This window comes from Mus musculus, chromosome 3 (assembly GCF_000001635.26).
Source record: "Mus musculus strain C57BL/6J chromosome 3, GRCm38.p6 C57BL/6J".
Classification (NCBI taxonomy): domain Eukaryota; kingdom Metazoa; phylum Chordata; class Mammalia; order Rodentia; family Muridae; genus Mus; species Mus musculus.
This window is the reverse complement of record NC_000069.6, coordinates 146,261,057-146,287,377: the sequence shown is the minus strand read 5'-3', so window position 1 is coordinate 146,287,377 and position 26,321 is coordinate 146,261,057. Positions and strand designations below refer to the sequence as shown.

Below are 26,321 nucleotides of genomic sequence, written 5' to 3'. Positions count from 1 at the left end.
GGGTGTCTTCTTGGAGTTTACCTTCAGTCTGCTTGTTCCACAGTGAGGAAAGGAGCACCCATAGTCTTATGCCCGTCACTGGAGTGATCAGAGGACTAGCGAGTTAACAAGCATAAGACAAATGCCTTGCCAAGGCTCATAAAAAACAGAGCTCAGAGAATGCTCTGGCCTGCATGGACCGATGGCTGCAGGTGAACAGCATCACAGTTGTCACATATACTGGGGCCTTGGTCCCAGACCATCTTAACATGAGGTGGGCATATTCTCAGAGGGCCCAGGAAGGCAGGGCATCAGAACTGACCCACCGACCCATTGTGACTTTTAGCATTTGTAAAAAAGCATCAATATACTGGTTTTCACAAGGAACTTCACACAGTTGGAGGCATATAGAGATATTGGAACTTAGTTCGGCTTGTACAAATGCAACCAGGGGTAGCTCTGTTATAGTATTCAGACTTGGGGCTCCTCAAAGTCACAAACAGGCCCCTCACCTACCACTCAGTTGCAGCAAAATTGTTTTTCACCATGAAATTTCAATAGCTTGTTTTCGAAAAAATTTTTTTTCTTTCCAAGATATCACTTTTGATACCAGACTAATTTCTCTCAACACAGACTGATCAGAACTGCACAGGCAGTGCTTCACACTTAAAGAGATGGGGTCTTGTTCGACCTGTGCCTAGATTCAAACATGGACCTGGTTAGGTATGGGTGAGACGTTCAGTAAGAACAATGCAAGGAAGGCAGGCAAGGCTTGTAGACTCAGGATCTTAGAACTGCCGGGGGAACACTCTTCCTTTGCATTTATTCCCCTCACACACTAAAGGCTGGATTTTCTGAGCAGTCTCCATGAACTCTGTAACCCCTCCAATCATCATTTCCAAATATACAGGAATTCCCTATTCTTGTGCCGCTCTCGAGATGTAAGTGAGCATAAACACAAAAGCTATCTATTTCTACCCTGTGTTTCCACATTTTGGATCCCCTCCAGACACCATTCCGAATAGGACACTCGGATGCAGGGCACTAAAAATGGTTCTTGCCTCAAAATAAAACCTTTAAAGATCCCTTAGTAGCTATTCAGGGACTGGAATTCAATTTCCATTCTCCACCCTTTGGCCAGCTGTAGATTCAGAATGCTCACATAAAACACTGAGTGCATGCTTCATGGCAAATTTGATTTTTTTTTCTTCTACAATACAAGTGTGAGTCACAGTTACCACATGCTGTATTTTTGCTTAGATAATATACAGAGCAATAATGGCCCTCATCAAGGGATAACAGGTCCTCGCAAATTATTATTTTATAGGTAGCTTTCACATAAGCTTTGCGTACACCTACCTACTGCATCAAGCATGTAAAAATCTAAGACTTCAAATCATAACGCTCTATATTTTAGGCCATTATATCTCAAAGCATAGCTTCTTAAAATATTTTATTACAAGTAGTTTGTGCACATAAATGTTACATCACAACAGCAGAGGGGAGAGAGAGAGAGAGAGAGAGAGAGAGAGAGAGAGAGAGAGAACATGTAAACGTTTGCAAGCTACATAAATACCATAGTGCCTGCCTTGAAGTTATTCTTACTTTGTCAGAATACACTCTAAACGTCTTACACCGAAAACACTGGTCAGTAGCCTATGTGTATGAACACTATTTTTGTTTTTAACTGATCTACCTTTCAGAGGTCTTTGAAGGAGAAAAATACAAGATCAAAATGCAGTCCACAAGATAGAATACGCTGGCAGCTTTGGTTAAAATACTCGATGTGCAATTACTTTGCACTTGGGATCCAGCAAGCCCCTCAGCGGTATCCTGATAACCAAGACTGAAGATCTAATCGTGCTCATATTTGACGCTATTTGGAAGAAGTTCAACCTACCGGTCAATATCATCACTTACTCTACTATACAGTTGCCCACCTAGCTCCTGGCCATGGCTTCTCTGAGGAAATCAAAGTTCACTGCTAAAATATTTTTCTGAACATTTTAAACCCATGCGGAAACAACTACAGAATCTAGTAGCCACACAATGGGGGGCTCAGGTACCATTATTTACTACTTTCTTTTGACCTAGGACTTTCAACACCATCATTGAAAACACACAGACAATGGTGGCAAGATGGTGACAGAGCCCAGCATGGCTCTCGCAAGAGCTGGAGGATGTTGGGAGCGGATCACAGACAAGCCGGAACCCACTGCTCATCTCTCCCTTTCCTGTGCGCTTTTACTAAACGCCGTAAATCTATTTTCCTTGACCATGAAAACTTAAAAGCCCCAGAAGTGATGCATGGAGCCCTCAAACAACCCTGTCCACGTGCTTTGTGAGACAGGTGAGGACGCTTAACAGCTCTTTCCCCAGGGGAAGAGGGCGGAGGCGTCCGTGGCTTAGGAGCCGTTTTTATTGCACACCGGGCCCTGGCTGATGCTGTCCTCCAGGTACTGGCTGCCCGTCTCGCTCCTGCTGTGGATGGTGGAGGGGTTGCGGGAGGGGCGCCTCTCGGTATTGCTGTCCTGCAGGGCACAGCAGATCATCTTCCGCATGGTGTTGTACATGTCCTCGTCCTTGTACGAGTAGATGATGGGGTTCATGACGGAGTTGAGCAGTGCGAGCAGCAGGAACCAGCGCTTCACGTGTTGCACGTTACACTGCTTGCAGTTCAGGCCGTCCAGCAGCAGAACCACCAGACCCGGGGTCCAGCACACCACGAAGGCGCCTGCAGGAAGAAAGGCAGAAGTAAGGGCTGCTCAGACCTCTATATGCTGACTGGGGTTTCTGTCCCCTTCTTTTGTGTTTTGTCACAGGCCACAGGGAACTTACATCCTTCCGTAGCTGGTTAGAGGTGAGTGGGTGGGACCCCCTTTGGCCATCCAGGGTGATGTGCTCCTCCAGGTCTCATTATTGATAAAAGCTAACCTTTATGAAGTATTTCTACGGTGTTCTAAGTACGTGAGCCCCAGCAGTGAACCACTTTAGAAGGCTGCTGTAGTTCTTCACATTCAACAAACAGAAAACTGCAACTCCATTCCTAGCTTGTGCAGGGCTCCAGAACTCTTATTCTTCCCCATTCTGCTGTCCCTGACTTCAGACTTTCTAAACACTTCCTTGAAAATTCTAGCAATGACTAATGCACCCCACACACAGCTCCCACAAGTCACCCCACCACCACCACCACCAAATAACACTTACAATGGGCATTGTCAGGGGCAGGCAGCCATGGCCCCTACAGCATTATCTTTAGACTTGAATGAAGTCCAAAGTTCCATCCATCACAAACGCACACTGTTCTCTGTGACATGTTCACTGACTGTTTACTTAATCACTTGCTGCGATCTCCATTGGTTTTGTAAGAAACAATTCTCTCGTAGTGTGACAGACAGAAATGTGCTTTGTAGAGTGTGGTGGAACATGAACACCATCCACTGGATGTAACTGGATGGCACTGACCTTACCTCTTAGTTCAGTTGTGTTCAAACATATTCAGTGTTATGCTGCCTGGTTAACATAGCCTGAGGCAACAGTCAGCAGCTACCTTTTATATGGTAACTATGAGCCAGACCTGGTGGGAGAGATGTTTTTCTTGACTAACTCATAGGATCATGCTATGAGACTGGCAGCAGAGAAGATATGTACTTTGCCCATGATAGATAGGTTTTGGGAGACATCTAATTTTGGATGGACACTATTCCTCCACAGAGGATATTCTTTGCCGTGATGGGATCCATCTCCTTATCATGATGTGGCTCTTTTTCAGTGGTCTTGTGATGTCACTGCAATGTTACAAGTCAACAAACATTTATCTGAAGCTTGCAATATGCTTGAGCCTGAGCCAGACAGTGTCAGGCTCATGTCATGTCATGTCATGTCATGTCATGTCAGCTAACATGGGAAACGGAACGCACCAAGTCTATGAAACAGTGTCAACAACTAGTTACTCTCATCGGTTAGAACTCTCTCTGGGCAGTTTTCTTCTTGTTGTTCACATAAACGTGGTTGTATGCGAGGATCAGAGATGCTGAGAAACTGTCTGAAATGCTGTGTTTTAGCCTCTGAGCTGGGGCTTTGCTTGGACCACAGCTGGACATGTAAGAGACAACAATAGAGGTTAGTTTTCTAATTTATAATTACACATCCCCAAAGCCTATTGCTTTCCCCGTTACACTTGCTTGTTTTTCTGGTCTGCCTAACATGTGGGTAAAGAACTAGATGTGAACTTCAGAGAGTGTATGGAGTCCTCGTGCACTCATTGTACAACTCTTAGGGATCCAAGCCACAGCATAGGGACAGGGCTTCCTCCACTGTACATCAGGGGCTTCATGGCACATCTGGAATTTTACACTGTGGCACAACTCAGTGAGTTTGGTGAGTGTGCAATCAGTTATTCGGCTTGGGTAATTTTTTATAGAGGTAAAATAGGATGGACTGGCTCTGTTTATTACACAGGCCAATTTATTTAATTTTTATTTAACTTTATAGATCACATATGGGTACATTGGCAATGGAGCAGCAGATCCCCATCTGTTAAAAGACCTATTTTAATGAAGTGTGTGTGTGTGTGTGTGTGTGTGTGTGTGTGCAGGACTGTGAGTGCCAATGGAGGCATCCAGAGACCTGGAGCTGGAGTCATAGGTGGTAGTGAGCTACCTGTGGTAACTGCTGGGATCTGAACTCAGGTCCTCTGGAGGAGCAACATGCCCTCTTAGCCATCTCTCCACACCCTAGGGCATATTTCTTATTGCTGAGCTTAGCGGAAGTCTTTGAAAAGCACTGGTTTGAATCTCTTTGAGGCTCAATCCAGTTCCAATGGTCTATATTTTCCATAATAAATTTTATTTTTGTTGCTGTTTCTTCAAGAGGGTTGCAATGTTATCAAGACACAAGAGCTAAACAAGCCAGACATCAAAAGCTGAGGCTGCCAACATTGATGTGAAAAGTCTTTCCTGTATAAAATTGCCTGAGTGAAAAAAAAAAAAAACCCCAGTGGGAATGTTCCAGTGTCCTTGGGGAAAAAGGAAACGGAATGGAAAGAAAGGAAAATAATGGGAGGGAAGAATAAAACAGCACCTGATTTAGACATTGTTAAGCACACAGTAACATTCCATAGACATGGAACTTACAAGCTAACGAGAGGGGGCAATGGAACTGAAGGAAAGTAAAAAGACATCAATAAGAAAAGAAGGAAGTTTTCAGATAGGACATGTAAGTGTGTGTGTGTGTTGTGTGTGTGTATGTGTGTTGTGTGTGTGTGAGTGTATGTGTGTTTGTGTGAGTGTGTATGAGCATGTGTGTGCCCATCCGTGTGATGTATGTGCGAGTGTATATGAGTGAGTGTGTGTACATGTGTTTGTCTGTATGTGTGTGTATGCCTGTGTGAGTGTGTGTGTTGTGTGTGAGTGTGTGTGTATTTAAGCTTTGAAAGCTCTATTCTTCACTCAGCACATTGGTTTGTATTAGTCATCAGGTGACATCAATACTACAAATAAACCTTTAAGTTGGTGCCTCATTTGTCATAACTTGCTCATTCACACTCACACACACACATTTCACTTTCTCTTTTTTTCAAACAGTTTATTTGGTAGTAATGTGACACTTTTCATTGAACCCCAATTATATGTCAGTATTGTTTTATTATTTTTATATGAACTAATCACTTAATTTTTCAGTGTATTTCTTGAAAATAGGCACTGATGCAATTTTCATTTTAGCCCTGAGTCCCACTGCCAGGTGGTGTGCTGTAAGGCACCACCTAGCTGGTAACTGGCAAGGCCAGGATTTCAAACCAGGGAGCCTTGCACCGTCTCTGCGCTAGGCGGTCACCTGGCGGTGGATCAGAATGTGTTTTCCTGCAAAGGGAAGGGAAAGAAGTGCTGTTCCTCCATCCTCAGGTTCTGTTATGTCATATACGACTGTGGAGCTGCATCCAAGTCACTTCCTGATGTGCAACAGGGAGACTGTCTGGTAGGGAAGGGAGAGGAGAAAAATAGAAGGTGAAGGTAGACCAGATGGACGAAGAGAAGAAGTGAAGCTAGTCATAGAGTAAAGGAGACATCATTATGTTGATCTTCTGTTTGTATTGTTTCCAGAGAACAAGGAAAAACAAAAGAACAACCTAAGCTCGGCAGGGGGTGAGGGGCTGGGGGCTGATTACCTACAGAATAGGTATTGCACGCCATGTCTCTCACACCCTACACACTAACTGGGATAACATAAGATTCCCACACCCTGAAGGCCAGGTTCTCATCCATGTGCTTCACACAGAGCAGGTACTGTTGGGCATGATCTAACAGTTCATTTCCTAGAGGGTCCTACTGTGTGTCATCCAAAAGGTATGATGCCACGCTCTCAAAATATTTTAAATGACATGTCAGGAATAGTTTAGGCCCTGGAAATCTGTAACAGTGGAAAATTCTTAAAGAATGTGGGGAGTAGTGGATATGTGTGGGCAACCATATTAATCCTTAAAAATGGGAGGAAAGGGGCTGAGATATGGCTGGTAGAGTTGCTTACCTAGCATGCACGAAGCCATGGGTTCTACCCACTGCTCCCACTAAATAAGCCAAGTGGCAGAGCACTTGGAGAAGCAGATGCAGGAAAGCCAGAAGTTTAAGTTCAAGATTAGTTACATTGTCTTTTAAAGGCAAATTGGGGCACATGTGACTCTGTCTCAAGTGAGTGTGGGTCAGGAAAGGAAAGAAATCCTGGGAGGCCCAGTTCAGTGAGCCCCTACCAATCTTTTATAAATTCTAGGGAAAAAAAAAAAACTTAAAGGAATGGTGTGTGTGTGTGTTCTGTCTCAACACACACTTATTACTAGGAACTACCAGGGTTCCAAGAAGCCATGATAAGATCAAGTTTGCATCTAATAATAGAATCAGCATTAACCAGTAGGCATCAGTCCACTGGCACCTATATGGGGACAAATGGACAAAATTAGGAATGCATTTCTTGGAGATTAGGAGAAGACAGGATGGGTCAACTGTCCTCTAAAACATGCATGCTGATAACACAGAAGAGATTAGCATGGATGTGTCCTGGGGTGCTCTAGGAGGTCACGTGGAGGCGGACAAAGAGCTGAGATTTGGATGTGAGACTTCAAGTAAATAGAGGGATTTAGGAGAAGTCTGTATGTGCAGGTCCAGTCTTCCTGGGCCACGTATGTCCTTTGTCTACATCATTCTAGGATGCTTACAGGGAGATTTTAATGTTAAAAATAGATGTGCTAAATAATTTTTTTCACTTAGAGAATTGTCAAATTCTGTGTAACTATGAGATTCAACTCATTATAAAATAGACAAATTTGACTTGTTTTCAGGACATACGCAGTTCCTCGCCTAAAAACTGATCAAGGTAAATTATTAGCTTCCCATGTTAGCTAGGCATCTGAATTACAAGGGAATTTGTGTGCATGTGTGTGTGTGTGTGTGTGTGCGCGTGTGTTCGGGTACATGTGTGGGAGTGCACATTCACATGTGTGTGCTTAGACAAACTTGGATGCTATATTTACATGTTGTCCACCTTGTTTTTTGAGATAATCTCTCGTGAGCTTGACACTCATCAGCAAGTGCCAGGGATGTGCCCTGTTATCTCCCCACCACTGAGATTATGTTCACGCACCACTATCAACCCACCACTGAGACTGCGTTCAAACACCACTACATTCAGGTTCTTTTTTACATGGGTTCTGATGATCAAATTCAGGTTCTTATGCGTACAAAGCAAATATGTTACCCACTGAGCAATCCCCCATTCCAATAAGAGAAAATTTTAATAATTTACCTTCTGATCCCCCAGTGAACCTAATACCATCTCTGGAAGTGTGTAGGACTCATAGATTCCCTGGGTGAGAATAAGGTACAGTCCACTTTGTAAACCATCTCTAAACTGACCCCCAAATCATTCAAGCAACCTGATCCGGATGACAAAAATCACTGACTCCATATTTAAAAGGGAGAAACAGGCAGGACCTTTTAAAATGAGACAAACATATCTCTAGTGATCAAATTCTTTATCACAGATTTGGGGGAAAAAAGTGCTCATGTTCACATGTATAAATCAGTGTACAAACTCTAGCCTCAAAATGCATCTACAGGCAAGACACACACGGTCCTCCCCTGGGCACCATCGCTCTTTGTTTTGCTTTGCCTTCCCTACTCCGCTAATCTGAAGTCTAGTTTTCTTTCCAAGCTTAGCTTGGTTTTCTTTCCATCACACACAGTGACCAGTCCTTTCTTTCAGTTCCTCCAGTACCTCCTAGTGCAACATCCACATGCCTGAGTGTGTATTACCTGCTTCAGTCCATATTACCACTCCCCCTCCCCTGCCCGCTGCCCAGAGCTCTTGGCCATGCAGAGTGCTTAGAGCTTTAGATGACTCCCATTTAAAGCCCAGCCATACAGAATTGCTGTCTTAGTCTCCTAGGTGATGAACTTTGATATTTAGAGCACTTGAGCTTGAGGCCTGGATGGAAGGCCCTACTCCCCTGCACAGGCTCTTAGCCTTGTGCATTATTTAAAGTGATTCTTTTTAATGTACAGCCCTTATCTCCAGGCCTTTCATAACCCCCGTAAGCAAGCAAGCTTTACCTTAGACATTTTTGTTATTCTTAGCATGAAGCAGCGGAGGAGATAAGTCAGATGAACCTGACTGGAGGCTATGACGAGCCACATGGCTGGGCAGTATGCTAGCTAGCTGCCATCACCTGCCACTGCTGACAGTGTACTCTCCTGCCTCTCAGGACTTGGCAGGAATGGAAACCAGGCCCAAGACCCCAGCAGCTCTCAGAGAAGAGCTCTGGGGAAGAAGCAGTCTGTGGAGCTGGGTACTGAAGGTCAGGAATGACTGTGCAGAGGGGTCAGAAAGAGCTCGAGGCACCCGGGGACTCCCGATCGCCCCAGGATGGTTTTAAATCAGGTAAGCCAGTGAGGGAGTCAGATGGAGCCGAGAACTGGAATCTAGACCAGCTCCTCTGTAGTACTCAGGAGTGTGGCTTATGCAGCTCAGCCTCCAGGTGCCTCCTTCAACAACTTCACCCAGAGAAAGGAGCTAGGATGCCCTCAGACATCCACTCTGGATGATGGATTAACGTCTCTCCCAAGCATCTGAAATGGCGTGAATTATGTGCCCTTCTTGAGAGGATTAAGAAAACATTCCTTTGTACGGTTCATAAAGGAGCGCCAATAAGGAAGACTGGGGCAAAGGTTTCTCTGTCTCTGTAGCAGCTCGATGGATCGTGAAATCAATTTAGTAGTTCACAACCGGCCCTGAGAAGAAAAATGAACTGAGCAGAAAGCATCGGCATGTATAAAGCACAGTCAAATTATATTTGTTTCACAAAATGTGCTTCAGTCATACGTGTGTATGTGCGCGTGTGCGCACACGCGCGCGCACATGGCTGGGATTTGGAAGCTACGGCATTTCTTATAGCAGATCCCACTTTAAAACTAAACTCGAAAATCTACTTCTATATATTAGTAATTTTCAAATCACTTTTTAAAGGTGGAAGAGTACCTTTCCCAAAGGCCCTTTCTCATCGGGATTTTCAGTCTTTTTTTTTTTTTTTTCGTTTTCTTTTTGTCTGACTAAAGAAAGCACGGGATGGGGGAGTGTTGGTTAAGCCACACACAGCAAATCTGCTCTCATTTTTATCACACAGTTTCAATCTGTTCCCCGGGGGTGTCAGGCTTTTGAACGCTTGTTCGCCCAGCTGGTGGCGCTGTTTTGCCAGGCTGTGGAATCTTTGGAAGGCGAGGCCTCATTGGAGGGAGTAGGTCACATGGGAGACGGGTACTTGGAGGATATGCCTGTCTCCTTCATATTCCCCACCACCACCCCTCCCGTTTCTTTTCTGCCCCAACTTCTCACCAAAACGGACTAAGCAACATCTGATGCACTACCTTTCTCATTGTGATGGACTAGAATCCTCTCTAAAGCCCCTGCTATGTTGCTTCTGTCTGGTAGCTGGTTGTAGTGACAAGAAAACCCCAACTCACCTACACACAGCTTGACCCTTGGTGGGCCCACCAACCACATTCTGCAAACTACTGCTGTACACGGTAACTTTTTGATACTATCAGCTCTTATAAGTCTTCCATTCCATAGCCAAGCTTTATCTACTGTCTCAGTAGATAGAAAGAGGTTAGACTGTAAATCTGCTCCCAACTGCATCAGGGCTGCCTCAGGAGGGGACTCCACTTACCATGTCCGTTGCTACCAAATGAAAACGGGATGTGAGCTAGGTATCTCCCAGTTTAACCAGTTCCCCCGGGGGTGCTTTAGCATGGTAAGCCATGAGAGCCACCAGCCTGGCCAATGCCTCTGAAGACTGGCATAAGTCCAGCTGAAAAACTGACCAGGGTCTGAAAAGGTTTGAATGGATGGCAGGAGATGTGTTTGAGGGCGAGAGGGAGAGACAGATCTTGAAGACATGTTGCTTTCTTGGATCTAGGCACTGAGGGTAGAGTAAGAATCAGGAATAGCTGGGAACTGTATGTCTGGGATTGCCAAGCAGAGGAAACTGAGGAGGGCTCTCTCTGGGGGTGGGTGAGAAAAACAGTTGTTCCGTTATAGGCACTTAAGAGTGTGCATGGCTTTTTACATGTAGAGCAACTCTGAGAGCAATGCATAAAAATGTTGACTTGGGAGCCATCAGCTCTAGGCTGCAACTGGAGCCATATATGCTATTCTGTCAATAAATATCTACTAAGTAAGTGCCTACCACAGCAGACACCAGAGGTGACTGTCCTCATGAAGACATTTGAATGAGAAGCCGAATTGCCTTCGTTGCCAAGTGACAGGTCAGTTGTCCTAATCACACACGGTGATTTCTTAATGGCGTTTGATGCTCTTTTGGTACCCATTTCGAGTCTCACTAATAATCTAGTAAGACGATGAATGAACTTTCTTCTCATAATCAAATAAACTAGCTTGATTGCCATACTTAAAAACAAAAAACGAGGAGCTATCAAAGTCAGTTTTTAATCACACAGGAGAATATTCACACCAACCACTGAGATGAGAATTTGATGGCTTCAGTTTAAGGTTATCAGAAGCATCCAATTAAAGACACATCACACACACACATTAGAGGTCACATCAAGGGACAACAATGCTCCAAGCAGGCAAATTGCCCTCAGTCATGTATTTAAGATGGTTTAGCATTCCTGCGGGTGGAGGGGGAGGGTGACTGTCAAATTGGCTGCAATTGTCAACTTGACAGGGTCGTTGAGTTGTCTAGGAAGAGGGAACCTCACGTGAAGAACTGCCAGATCAGAAAGGCCTGTGGCTATGTCCGGGAGGCATTTTTTAAAATTGCCAGTTGGTGCAGAAGGGCTCAGACCACAGTGGGTAGTGCCATCTTTGGGCAGGGGCTTCCTAGGTTGTATAAGAAGGTAGCTGAGCAAGCCATGGAGGGCAAGCCAGCCATTAGTGTCCCCAGTCTTTGCTTTGGTTTCTGCCTATGTCCCGTGATGATGGGCTGCAGCACGGAGGACAGAATAAATCACTCCCTTCCCAAGCCGAGCTTGCTGATGGTGTTCACCACAAGAGATAAGCAAACTAAAACAGGATGTTCACATGGTTAGAGCCTCCAGTTGCACAAAACCTAATCTCCAGGACTCACATGCTTCTCTTCCCTGCCTCTTAGACATGTATCCATATTTTCATCTGTTTAAAATGTTACACACGCAATTAAAAAAAAAATTTTGACAAGAGAGTAGCTCACAAAACACTCGTAATGACAAAACCAGCCACGCAGCCTAGTCTCGCTGTGGCACATGGACTACTAATTTCATCAAGAGGGAGGATGTAGTTTCAATCTGTTCACTCTGTCATTCTTTGTTTTTAGCCCAGGAGAAAAAGCCACAGAGTGAAAAGCAATAATACCAACCCAGGAAGCCACAGGGCTGTCTGAGTCACTAAAATAGAAAATTACAGCCTCACATAAAAATCAGGTGGTGACCCGAATTCTGGCGAAGCAGTCTTCGTGTTTACAAAATAAAATCAAAGCGAAGCAAAAATGCAAAGTAAATAGGTGTTTTGAGTTGAAGCTTTATAATGCATATGGCATACACTAACAGAATATTTAGGGGGAAGTGTTCTCACGATATGGAAGGATTTGACCCATGATTTAGAAATGATGCTTCCAGACGTCGTTTGTCTTCAAATTCAAATTCATTTACTGACAGCATTTTAAAAGTCTTAAAAAGTCTGATAACCAAGAAAAAGATTTCCCCATGTCTGAAAGGAGTGATATGTATACTTTAGCAAATCTGAACTGCTTCATACAGATGCTGAGTGGGGGTGGGGGGGGGTGCGGGGTGTGTGTGGGGGGGTAGGGATGGGGACACACGACACTGCCCAGAAAGACTCGATTGACACAACTGTTTCCACTGTCAAGACTCCTGATTCTAACAAGTAGTTTCTAGACACTTGTTTTAAATTTGTGGCCGGCTTCAGAAAGTTGGGTCTCTTGGTGCCAAGCACTTAAAAACACAGCCTGAAACAGGCTCGGCAGCTGGAGCCACAGCTGGCGCCTAATTCTAGTCTTTAACTTGGGGCAAGAGCTGGAAATTATAAACTTTGTTAGCAAACACTGTGTCTGCCTCAAGATCCCGCTTTCAACAGCTTGTGTGTGGACCCCCAACACCTCAGAATCTCAGTTCTCTCAAAGGTCTCCTACCATCTGAGGAAGGTCAGCTGGGAGCATGGGGCAGAGAGCCAGCTGTCTGGTATAATGTAAACACTGATAGACACCGGAGTACCTCTTTAGGAACAAGAAGCCATCTTTGGCCCCTTACCTTTTCAGCTGTAGGCAAGAAGTATTTTATGGCACGGACTACTCTTAGCACAGAATGGTGTCCTGGGGGACACATACAAGGGGTGTCTTTGATGGGTTCACATTTTCAAATAACATGGGAAGTTTGTCCACCTAGATAACATTGAGAGCTCAGAGGAACGAAACAGGAAGAAATTGGTCCCGGTGGGAGAGGATGAAAACCACACTCCCTTACAGAGACTGGAAACTGGGGAACTAAGCACTATCACAGAGGTACCTCACACCCTCAGTCACTGTGGTGAATCACTCAGGATGCTGCTTGCCTCGGAGCACAGACATGTGCATCTTGCTTCTAACAGTCTCTAAGAATCAAATAATTATTTTCTTTGAGAGAAACATCCTTACCATTCTCATCACACACACACACACACACACACACACACACACACACACACACAGAGAGAGAGAGAGAGAGAGAGAGAGAGAGAGAGAGAGAGAGAGAAACCTTGAGATCTGGTAGGCTCTTGAGTTGAAATCCTGTCTACGACTAAGGGCAAACTAGCTCTCCCCAGCCTATAGAATATAGGCTATAGAATGAGCAGATGATAAGGCACCACAGGAGTCTTGTGAGAATTTAGTATGATGATCTATGGAGAGTGCCTGACACAGGAGGCACTTCCAAAATGTTGGTTCTGACTGCCCGGAAAAAGCTGCTCCCTTCTCCTGCTGTACTTCTTAGATAATTTATAGGCAGAACTGGTAGTGTGCTTTGGCTTCTATAGTGTGTTCGAGTGTGCACACACATGTACACATGAGTTATTTTCAACCACTTCCTGCCGCTATAACAGCATGCCACACGGCGGGTCAATCATAAACAATAGAGCTTTATTTAGTTTATATGCTGGGAAAACCAAGTGCAGTGCTTGCATTCGGTGATAGCTTCATGCTAAGTCATCACACAGCAGAGGATCAAGCAAGCATTCATGAAACTGGGCCAAGAGAGTCTGACCTTGTCACAATTTTACTGTCAACACCATTAACCCATACCTGGGGTCATGACATTCATTCTCTGTCCACAGCCCAGTCACCTCTTAAATGCCCGACCTCATAGCACTAATAGCAAGATGACTGGATTTCAGGGTGACCTCAGAGGAGATGGTTAAACTGTTCATGAGCATAAACCTTCACGTGTACAACTCCTTACACTCTGCCCTGCTCCTCCTCATACCTGGAAACCCCACTGGATTAACAGCGAGAAGAGATCCCTGTGATACATTACTCAGCCTAGGATGCCCAGAGCTTACCTTAGGGCCTCCCAGCCAAATAGATGGTGTAAAAATACTTGTTATTTTAAGAGTAAATAAGTCCCAGCTGTTGCCTGGAGCTCAGGTCCTGTCCGCTATGGTTTTTAATTTATGACGCTATTTCTCTGTTATGTCTCCACCTGTGCATTGCTGGGATTGGACAGAAGGCTCCTTCTGGCTCTCATACTCAATAACTGTGAATTTTACCTTCTGCATTTTACCTTCAGCCATATTCTAGTTCATCAAGGGAAAGATCAAAATGACGAGTCTTCATAGTTTTTGATGAAGGAAGTTTTGGGTATAGTTTGGGATGATTATCACATAAATCCTGTCAAGGCCAGCATTTAGACAGGCATCAGAATGCTACCAGATGTTCCTTCAATATTCACCTAACTGACACTGGACACTGGCTAAGCTCTGAACACTGCATAAATTGTTGGGTGAAGACAAGGAAGCAGCAGGTTATATAGGCAGCACTGAGGATTGCTCACGAAACGCTACAAGGGTGTTGTCTTAGTTATCTTTCTGTTGCTGTGATAAAACCCATGACCGAAAGCAACATGGGGAGGAAAGGGTTTGTTTTATCTTACAGCTTGCAGTCCTCCTAAAGGGAAATGTCAGGGTAGAAACTCAAGGAGGGACCCTGGAGACAGGAACTGAAGCAGAGACCATGGAAGAACACTTCTTCCTGGATTGCTCTTCATGGCATTTACTGAAATAATACTGTACACACCTTGAAAGAGTAACCTTGCTTAATATGATGCCCATATGATGAGTGTATATGGGGCTTCGTGCATACACTTATATGTGCATCACACTGCCCAAGGAACTGTCACGCACAGGAATGTATTACTAGTGATGACCTCTGGAGTTGTAGAATAGGAGGGCATTGCAATAGTAGGTCATGTTACTCCTCCAGAGCTTAATGAACATTTTTTTGTGTGTGTATTTATATGTATGTATGTGTATATATTACATAGCTTAGGACTTTCCAATGGCTATAGCTTAATCAATAGGTGTGACCTCACAGATACCCTGATGAGCATCGACTAACTCATTTTTTCCAAGCTAAGATTTGCCATTTCTAATAAAATGTTTTTAAAGGATTTTCACCTAGAAAATGAGTTACTCTTGATGCCAGACCCATTCTGTGACCACTCTAAATTTCTCAGATTCCTTTTTTCCTCGTTGAGGTTTTTGTTGGATGATTTTTAAGCACTCGTTTTTTCCTTTTAGTTTTTTTTTTTTTTTTTAAACTTTGGAGATCAATGAACTTCACATAATTCAGCTAACAAGTCCCCCAACCCAATCAGAGGTTTAAAATAGGTCACAGTGGGAGATTGGATTTGGACTGAGTAGGATCGAACTATACTGCATGGATGTATGAAATTCTCAAAGGATAAGTTAATAATACTCTAAAAAATAAGACTAAATTTTAAAAAGTGTATCTTATCAGTGAAGGTTGACTGAATAAATTATGATTTTACCCAAACAGTGACATAGGCTGTCAAGAAGAATATCAATATGGATATGACATATGCTCATAATTTATTACTTAAATAAAAATAGACCGTACAGTATTATGCACGCTATGAACATATTATCCTTAAATGAATTGATTAATTCATTAAATGAGCAGATTCATCAATTATGTATTCATGATTATGTATTTGTTTACTTAGAGATGTTCTCAAAGCAGCCATGTAAAATTCCTAGCAGACGGTATAATCTCTAGTTGGCATGATCCACATAGCCTTAACTTCTTCCCTATGTATTTTTCACTGGTGTGTTCATTTTTGCCACAAGCACATCTTTGCTTTAAATCATATACCTCCCCTAAAACTATTTCTGTTTCAATTCTGGGGATAAGCACAATGTCATACGCTAGATTTCTACTTACACTTATATGTGCATCACACTGCCCAAGGAGTTGTAGAATAGGAGGGCATTGCAATAGTAACAAACCAAGCCAGACGGACCCCACAGGCTGAGGTGCCAGAAGGTCCCAGCTGCCTCTCCGCTGTGTCTATGGTTTGTTCTCTAAATGGGAAAATGCAAAGCCAGGGTATGAGTCACTGAGTGGTAAAATCATGCTGCAACCCTTGACACAGGATCAATACAGATCAATTATATAAGGCATGGTGTCTACTGTCATAAGACTCATTCTCATTTGTTTGTATTTGTTGTAATATAATTCACAAGGTCAAACACAGGATGTACCCAGTGTGTGTGTGTGGGAGGGCCAGTCTTTTTAGCATAGGCTTATAATCCTCACTATTTGTCCTAAAATATAAAATTAAAAAGACAAAAGTAAAAGGCTATCTGGGACTGTAGCTCTGTGTGTGTGTGTGTGTGTGTGTGTGTGTGTGTGTGTGTGTGTGTGTGTGTGTGTGTGTATCTAAGTAGAAGCATCTCACACGTACTTGTACCTGGATCCTACTGACTACTGTATTACAACAGCAAGCATCCCTTACCTTGCAGTGTGGGTGCCACCTCTTGTTACAGGTACAGGAGGCCATCATCTCTGCTGTGGTTTGATATGAAATGCCCCACGTATGGCCATGTATTTGACTGTTGGATTCTCAGTCAGTGGTGATTAGGAGATTAAGGAACTTAAGGGACATGGAGCTTTTTTGAGGGAACTGTCACTGGGATAGGCTTTGGGCATTTAAGCCTGACTCAACTTTCCTTTTGCTCTGTTTTCTGCACATGGTTGAAGATTTGATCTCTTGTCTCTCTGTGTTCTGTCTTGCCTCTCCTATCATGATCCATGAAATTATAAACCCAATTAAACTTCCTCTTTCAATGTCTTTGGTCATGGTATTCTAGCACAGCAGCAGAAGTAACTAACACAACCTGTACACACCCAGTGGTTCCTATACCTCTAACAGCCTTGCTATCCTTTCCATTCCCTCTGAAGCTCTGAGGTACTATAAGGCTGGAAGCAACTACATTTGCTAAGAACTGCAATTACATGGTCAAACTAAGCCGATGGAGCACTGAAGGATAGTGTTAGCAATAAGCCACACTGAAAGACTTTAGGGAAGCATTTTCTGTTTGCACACCATTTTCCACCATAGCCACTGATTGTTAAGGACACCAAGGAAAACCAAGTCATTGCTTTATGGTCAGAGTATGGAATGAGGGCTAATGTACCTACCATTAGAGACTCTCAGGATAAATGGAAAAATACTTCATCGTCATTATTACTACTTAAAATCAAAACCAAACCAAACCAGCTCTCCCTCCTAGCTCAGCCCTAGAGTTTGATCTAGACACTGGCGCTAAGGTACAGGAAAAATATAGTCACCCTCTTCTCTATTCCAAGCCACTTAGTGAAAGCAGACCATGTAGGCATGGGACACACAAACACAAACATGCCACTGTCTGTTAAATCTTAAACCACCAGCTTCCCCAGTAACTCATCTTGCTGTCTTTGTGTTTTTAATGTTTTCTGTTGCTAAGAGTCCAAATGACAAGCGTCTATAGTTTTTACTTGCCAAGAGCAATATAGTTCAAAGGACCATTCAAATTCTATTGAATACCTTCTTGTTATTTCCGATCATATCTGACTTTCCCCAAAGCCAATTAGAATTAGTCTTTACCCGAATCTGTTTCAAGGAACTGTAATGTGACACCGTCTTTGCCTTCTAGAGACTTTGAGTTCAAATTTACTTTGTAACGGACAAAGCAATGCAAGTAAGAGCTCTCTGTTCCATCCCAAGAACACGGCAGTGATACCCGACTGGTCTTGTCCCTGATTGTGCACCACGCTAGAGGCAGAGCATAGGCTTGTCCTAATCTGTGTTCCTCCCCTCCCCTCTAGTTCTACTGCCCTGTGTGGCCCTTTCCTCTCATGTGCATGTATTTATTCATTTTTATTCATTTTCCATTAGAAATACTGCTTATATCCTATGTGGGATAGCAATGTCGTCTAACAAGGTAACTTGTAAGTTTAAAACTGGCCACTTGGACTGGAAGTGTAACTCACACTGGTAGAGTCTTAGGTACGTTCCTCAACCCTAGCTCTTCTCAATTCCATTATGTAGATTCAATCCTTGGGATAACATGGCTGTCTGAAGACTTTGGAGTTATCTTATAAATACAAACCCTTATCAAACTCTTAAAAGGAGCCAATATTAGCATTAATAGCTCAGGATTCAAGTAAAGAAGAAAGACACAAGCGCTTTCTCTCTCTCCCTCTCTCCCCACCCTATCCATTGGAGAGGGCACTCTTTCATTCAGAGAAAACAGTGTCCACCCTGGTCAGTCTCTTCAATATTATTCTGACTGGGTGCCTTCTGTTGCTCTCTACAATATTTTGCTTATGGGTTGGTCGATCAACTGACTAATAGTCATTACCCAACTTGGAAAGTAAATATGAAAGTGGGGCTTTGCCTCTCTAGTTCACCTGTCTCAAGAAGGCAAGGTTTTAAATGAAGCCTAAGGCTAAATGTACCTGAAGTTGATGCCCTGCCTTCACATTCATGGACATAAATGCATGTATACCTGCGTGCACGCACAGACACACACACACACACACACACACACACACACACACACACAGACACACACACAGACACACAGACAGACAGACACACATACATACACACTCATGAGAGGAAGGAGAGGGAGAGGGAGAGACGAACAAGCAAGCCAAAGGGAAGGTGGACATTGAACTTTGACCCCATTCCTCCTTCACACTCTCTCCCCTGAACTGTAACTGGGTCCCTCCTCGTTTTTGCTTTTTATTTTTTTCCAATTTGCTTAGTTTGGTTTTTTTTTTTTTTTTTTTTAGACAGAGTCTCACTCTGTAGCTCTGTAGCCAAGACTAGCCTGAAATTCAGTGACCTTTGACTTTAGCCTCTCAATACTGGCATCATAGCTGTGAGTCACCCACTTCCAGCTTCTTCCCTCCATGTCCTTTAAAGCTTCATTCGTTCCTTTGTCACCATAGCTTTTGCCATCCTGGGTTGTGTCGAGTGTCCCCATCCCATATCACTCTATATACCACATATCAAGCTAGATGGCAGCAGATCATCTCCCTGTGCCTGGCTAGATTGAGCGCACACAAAGGGGAGTGGCTTTCCGCTGTCACGTAGATTCCCACTTGGCATAGAGTTCCCATGGAGACGGTTTCTAATGAAAATTGGGCTGGGCTTAGTTTCTCATCTTCTATTCTGGAAAGCACAGCACAAGCTTTCTTGCGAGAATTGCCGAAGCCCGCTGTGCTGCGCTGCAGAGCCTTCACAGTTTCCAACAGGATACTCTAGTTTCTATAGCCATCCACGGACAAGCCCCTTCCCAACCTCAGAACAGACAGCAAGCAGGATGCCTCTTGTCTCTTCCCCCAAAATGACCACCATGAGCTCTAAATCCCTACAGTAAACGTTGGGAAGTCATGCGATCCAAACAGTGCCTGGCCTCTTCTGGCTTCTCTCTAGATGGGGATAACTTATAAGGTAACAATGGACACATGTCAAAAGAACAGGATAGGCAAACAGGAAAGGAAGTCAGAGTGGAGATGTCAAATGGAAAACAACAGAGAAGATAACACTCGAGAGGCCTGTGAATGGAAAACAAAGATGAAATTATTGCAAGGGAGGAATTTTCATAAATTGTCCCTGTCCTGGCTGGCTAAACTTACACCATACGCACACACCAAGCATCTTCAGGATAATCTCTGATCGCTCGAAACACCTGTTTGCTATGTGCACAATGACTAATTTACTAATTTAACTGATAGAGACATTTTGCTAGTTGGGTAAACTCCAGTAAGACTCTCCGGGAAGCCTGATTTCCCATCTGTATAACAGCAGATATGGGCTCACAGGAGAGGACGGAGAGAAAGAGCTCTCCCCTTCGCACACGGCTGAGTCAGCGCCTCCTGGATGGCAAAGATGGATGCTTCTTACTCTTCCAGGAAAGGCTACTGTGGTGTGATAGGCTGGTCCTTGGAGCAGTTGGCAGAGGGGCAAGGCAGCATCACACTCTGACAGCTGTGCCTCCACAGCCAGAGTGCTGGGTTCAAATCCCAGCTCCACCACTCCCCTGTGCCAACCATGTTTAATCTATTAACCAACCTGTATACCAGCCATCTAACATGTTACATGGGACTAACATGGACACCTGCCTACTTCAGGGGTGATAGGGGCTAGCGGACTTCTTGTGTGAAGTCAAACTTGCTATAGAGGCTATGGTCGGCTTTAAAGATGTCCAGAACAGAATGTGGATCTGGGAAAGGCTTGAGAAATACTAAGAAACCAGAGCTATCAAAGTTACAGAAAGTAACTGCTGAGAAATCCCAGAGTGGTCGTGGAGTGTGTGTTTGTGTGCATGTGTGTGTGATTGCATGTGCATTTCTGTGGGCATGTGTGTGTATGCATAAGCATATGTTTATGTGTGCATGTGTGTATGTGTGTGTATGTGTCAGTGTGTGTACATGTGTGTGCATGTGTGTGTATATGTAAGTGTGTATGTGTTTGCAGGTGTATCAGTGTGTGTGTGCATGTATGTTTCTGTGTATGCATGGGTGTCTCTGTGTGTGCATGTGTACACATGTGTGTGTGAATGTGTGCATGTGTGCACATGTGTGTATGTGTGAATGCAGACGTATGTAGAGGTTCCTCTCAGAGGACAGCCTCAGGCATTGAGGCATTAGTCTTCCATTAGTCCATTTTGTTTGAGACAGGGTCTCATTTGTTATTTTCTTACCACATCGTATGCAGCCTGTGAGCACCCGAGAGTGTCTCCTGCTCCTTCCTTGCATCTCCCGTACAAGTGCTGTGCCTAACAGATGGCTGTAACACATGCCTGGCTTCTATGAGTCTCTGGGATTCAAACCCAGGCCCTCACTAACCAGACAGCATTTACCCACGTAGCCATCTCCCCTGCCTGAAGGGGAGTGACTTCTTAAAAATAAACTTGCTCACTTAAAGCTAGGAAATAGAACAAAGCCAGAAAAAAAGTTCTGCCCAAACCTATCCATTTGGAACCTTGTGTATTAACTCCAAAATGCTGTAGGCATCTGGGTTTGCTGTTATTACTTTTGTCTTTTCCTTTTCATGTCTATTTTCTCAGTTAGACCAGGCATATATCAAGAACTGAGACTGTAAGGAGCAAATTGACTTTTAGATTTCCAGTTTTTTTCACACAGTATCATAGCAAAGTGGGCACTGGATCAATATTTATTCATGAGTCAACGATCAAGCGACTGAATAAATAGTCTTATTGATACTTGTAGACACTTGCCCAAGTGTAAGACGACCTTTGAATACTAAGGGAACAGCAGTTTTCAACCCTGGAAGAGAAGAGCCAGGCAGGAGCCACTGACAGCTGAGAGGGCAGATAAGTGAAGCCCTTCCTCCAACTGATGGACCCATGGACCAATGGACTGACCAGGAGCCTCAGCCTCTTTCCTGAAGAGCACTGTGCGCTGAATCAGCCTGTTTACTCAGCGGTTCTAATTACTCTTGCCAGGACAAAGGTATTTCATGAGCCTTCTTCAGGGTTGTTTTGCTTCTGGCAAATGATGCACACTTACGCAATTAAAGTGCTTAATGCTATGCCTCGGTCTCAGATGAGATGGAGTCCTTAGCTCCTCTGAGGAAGAGCGCTGGGCATGACTGGTAAAGAGACGTGCATGGAGGCTGGCAGAGTCTATGCAGATTGGTAGCTGCCTTAACTTCCTTCTGTGTCACGTGTCATCTGGATCAACGTGAAAACCAAACGGGAAATGGTTCCTACCTTTGTGTAGAAACAGTGCTCTTGTTTGTGAAAACGGAGATAAAGAATGGAATTTGGAGCCAGAATTAAAATGATATAATGAGAGATGGCTCAGTGGTTAAGAGCACTGGCTGCTCTTCCAAAAGACCCAGGTTTGATTCTTAAGATTGACAAGGCAGCTTCCCTCTCTCTCTGCAGCTCCAGTTCCTGGTGGTCAACACCCTCTTCTGCCCTCCATGGGCACTAGGCTTAAAAGTGATGAGCAGATACATATGCATACAAAACACCATACACATAAAAATTTAAAAATTATTTGACTGGGGAATGTTTAGAACATACATAAATAATTCAGTCCTATGACACCTACTTGTAAAATATCTACTTTGATATGATCAAGACACATTATATGCGCATATGAAAATATCATAATGACACCTGTCATTATATGTAATTAGTCTGTGCTAATAAAACATTTAAAAATGCATGCACACATATGCAAATGGATAGCTTCCTAGCATGGGAGGACTGTATCTACTGACAAAATAGGATTATGATCTGAAAGCTACCTGAAAAATTACAATTTTGGAGAATAAGTTCTTGGTTTGCTACGGGGCAGGAAGAATATTGGACCAATAGCCTGGGAGCAAGCTGGGCCTTGGGGACTAGGGAACAAGCAGAGAAGGCTAGGGAACAGCCCAGTGACAATAGTCTTGTCATTAGCATCTCAACACGAACCCTAAGGAAGCTGTCCTGGCCCTGGACTGACACCTGCATCCACAGCTTATCTGGTGTCATCACCCTCTTGTCCTAATCCTTCACCATCTATCTTCCCTTCCTGGAAACAGTGTCTACAACCTGTACTCACGTGAGGCCAAATGTCCCAGGCTACAGTGACCAGCCCTCCTGTCTGCCCAGTTGCCCAAATGTCTAACAGGTGTCCCGCTGCACCTTGTATGAGGAAAATTACCGAGAACTGAAGATGCCGCATCTTTCGACACTCCCTGATCTACCCGGCTCTCTGAGGGTGGTTACAGCCCTCAGATCCATATCAAGTCTAGTGTATTAACTTAATCGTCTCGCAGATGGCCTCCTGCCTCCGGTCTTACCCACTTCAATTCATTCCCCTATGTGGCCAGGCAGTTTTACACAAGACAAGTCTGAACAAGCTACCCTGTAGCCTAATAGTGCTCCGGGTAAAATCCAAAGACCACTGCCAGAAGGGCAGGCGGGTTCTATGACCTCACCTGGCTGACGAGTCAGCTTTCTCGCTGCTCTGACTAAACGTTCCCAGGTGACCTTCTCCTGTCTTCTGTTAGCCTGCAATGCCAAGATGATCGATCCTTCCACCTTCAGCAATCTGTACAGATCCACAGCCCTGTGCCCCTCACACCATTTAGTGCTCACATGTATCTTTTAAGGTAGGTGTGGTCACGCTTCCATTTTACAGAATAAGTAAGCTGAGGCCCCTGAGAAAGTAGGCATCAGCTCAGGAAAGCTCACATGATTCTCAAAGCAGGGAACCTCTTCCGACTGCTCCCAAAGTGCCACACTGATGGTAAAATTCACATTGATTTGCCTTCTCGGTTTTCTGTACCATAGACTAGGTCCTTAGTGAAAAAGACCTGCCTGGTTTGGAGTAGTCTCATATAGCATGCTTAATAAATATCTGTGGAATTAGTAAATAATGACAACTCTCTACCTCATGGAGTGTTTGCATTTAAGTCTCAGCTCTTCCCAATATTGACCATGTGACCTAGAACATTCGACCTTCAGCAAATCAGTTAAGTTCTCTGCCTGGAGGGTGGGTAATGATAATCCATACTTCAAAGGAGATACATACTAAACGAGAAACAGCTGTACGGGTGCTTCAAGAGTCCCTGGCACCGAGTGAGGACTGAGTGTCATTAGAAGCGTTTAACAATGGTGACGTGTCTATAGGCACTTGTGGGATGGAATGTCATCTGCAGGGTTTTTCAGGAAAGAATAAGACCCTTAAACACAGGCTGGACCTAGAACCATCAGCATCAGCCAGGACTTGTTACAGAGCACTATGTGCCTCCATTGAAGATTCTAATCAAACTGAACTCGAATAGGGGATGACCTGGGAGTGTCATTCTGAGCAAGCTCACCACTAACTTACAGGAAGGACCTATTCCTACACAGAAGGACCAGCTGGCAAGAAAGTCAAGGGGAAAGCTGGGCGTGGGGGCAAATATCTGTAGTCCCCGGACTCCAGGGGCACAGTGGGATCTCTGTGAGTTTGAGGCCAGTCTGGTCTACAAAGCAAGTTCCGGACAGACAGGGCTACACAAAGAAACCTTGTCTCAACCAACAAACAAAAACAAGAGAGACGGAGAGAATGAGAGCCAGACAGATAGTGAGATGTGGAGGGAGGGAGTACGAGAGAGAGAGAGAGGGAGAGAGAGAGAGAGAGAGAGAGAGAGAGATTTCTTAGATCTGTAAGTACGCTCAGGATGGAAGAAGTTTCATTTTATAAGTTTTTTTTTTTTTTCTGAACAATTTACTAATGACAGGGAAGTTGCATCCTCAGACAGGGGAGAGAGGGTTTAGTTCTGTGTACTCTTCAAAACAAAGCAGATATTTCATTAAAACAATAATGTGGTTGAAGAAAAACTATATCCAAAGGAATTGACAGTGTACTAAGGGTTTGTGAAGTAACTAAACATTGACTTTCTTGTTGGGGCACCATAACTTATGCAAAATATGGAAACAGAGACCTTGTTTCCAGAAAACACTGGCTGGTTTTCACTTAGATCTTTAGTCAGAGATGGCTCCCTGCCACACCTCTATCCCCACATCTGTGACAAATGTAAGGCCTCCCTGGTTTCTTATCTGAATGGCAGCCAGGCCCTCAGTTCTGAGCAGCTGCCCTGCCTTTGGCAATGCTCTGCCTTGCAAATGACATATCACTGGTTTCACGTTTTTCTTCTTTAGAGCACAGACCATAACTGAATTCCTGAAGCCTCCTTCCCAATTTTTGTGAACTATATTTTAAATGCCACTTAAAATATAAGCATAATCATGAAATATTTACCTAAGAGATCCTTGAAGATAACCAGTAATTTCTTAAGACACACAGTGTTTGGTTTGCTCATTAACTTAATCAAAACACCATAAAGCAACAACAGCCCTATTAGAGCCAAAGTTATCGGCTACAATGTCAACTCTGGAGAGATGGAAGCAAGAAGATGGTGGCGTGAGTCTGGCTGCCTAGGTTGGAGTAACCCTTTCTCAAAAGAAGAGATCACACACACACACACACACACACACACACACACACACACACACCCTTCCATCCAAGCATCCTCACATGATTACATGAATGAAGATCATGGCAAACCTCATTCTCTTGCTGATCAAATTGGTTTCTTTGAAGTGCCCGACCCTGACTATGCTGGACCATCTAGAATTCCTTTCCTAGGTCCCAGCTGGACAGACAGACCAGTCTAAATTACTAAGGGATAGGGCTCAGAACTCTAACTGTAGGCTGGATAAACTGAGTTAGTTAAACATGTAACATGTAAACGGAAGAAAGAGGAGCATTTTGATACAGGCATGCCGTTGCTGCGAGCTTCCATGCTTCACACAGCAGAAGCAGGGGCAGGAGAGAAACTCAGATGGGAAGTAGACAGGAGGAACTTCCCAGCATGCCCCGGGGCATTCCAGCCTTACCCCAAGCTGCCCCTAGCATGTCATCCCCACACCCCAGCATTTGTGAGACTGCTCATCTCCTTTTCACTTAAGTGTACGTGAGTCCATTCCTGTTTCTCCAATCAGGATAGTTAATGCGTAAACGGGACCCTACACTTAGAGATACCAAAGCTGAAATAGCGTTCCCTCAAGATCCACCGGGTGCTGTAAGTGCAGAGTCTCAGGCAAAAGAACTCCCTCCATCAACCAAAGTCCAAACGTTCCCAGAAAGTAAGAACCCCCAATGCTGTAGAGTTATGCAAGTGGTTTTAATGAATCAAATGAGCTTGCAGGTGGCATGTTTCGGACACTTCTTTTCCCTTTTAAAGAGATGCTTGAAGAGAAACACACTTAATAGATTACTTTTCACTCTGATAAAATAAGTGGTACAGGAGCAAATGATAAACCTCCCTGGCTAGGCTACGCATCACACTCTCCAAATTGTCCTCTTTAAAAATAATCATCTGTCAAGGTACCCGTGAACGAGCAAGTTCTTTTTCTCTGTGCAGTTAGATGAGGGTAGAATTGGGAATTCTTTTTAGGGCTAGAGGATAATAGTCGTTAGTCCTGTGTTTGAATCCCAGGCTTACTATCACATTTGGCAGTCACAAGGAGGGTTTTCTTGTCTGCGTCTTCTTGCATTGGAGGACAGCAATGAAAGATAAAGTTTCTTTACACGCTGAGACACAGCAGAATTGGTGCGGGGAGCAAAGTCCACCCAATAAGCAATACTTAAGACTCCTAGAGCTTCCTCCCAGGCAATCACATCCTTTCCTAAGACAAGGCAGCTTGCGTGATGGGGTCCAGGCGCT

The 26,321-nt window shown here is 44.1% G+C and overlaps 1 protein-coding gene across 1 annotated transcript in view; it reads right to left on the bottom strand.

Annotated features, from left to right (window-relative positions):
* Positions 1–1,163: 1,163 nt before the first annotated feature.
* Positions 1,164–26,321, bottom strand: part of Lpar3 (lysophosphatidic acid receptor 3) — a 65,254-nt gene continuing 40,096 nt past the window's right edge. The window contains exon 3 of the mRNA NM_022983.4: positions 1,164–2,713. Within this exon, the coding sequence (NP_075359.1) occupies positions 2,385–2,713 (329 nt within the window). The 3' untranslated portion in view covers positions 1,164–2,384. The remainder of the gene's footprint in view (positions 2,714–26,321) is intronic.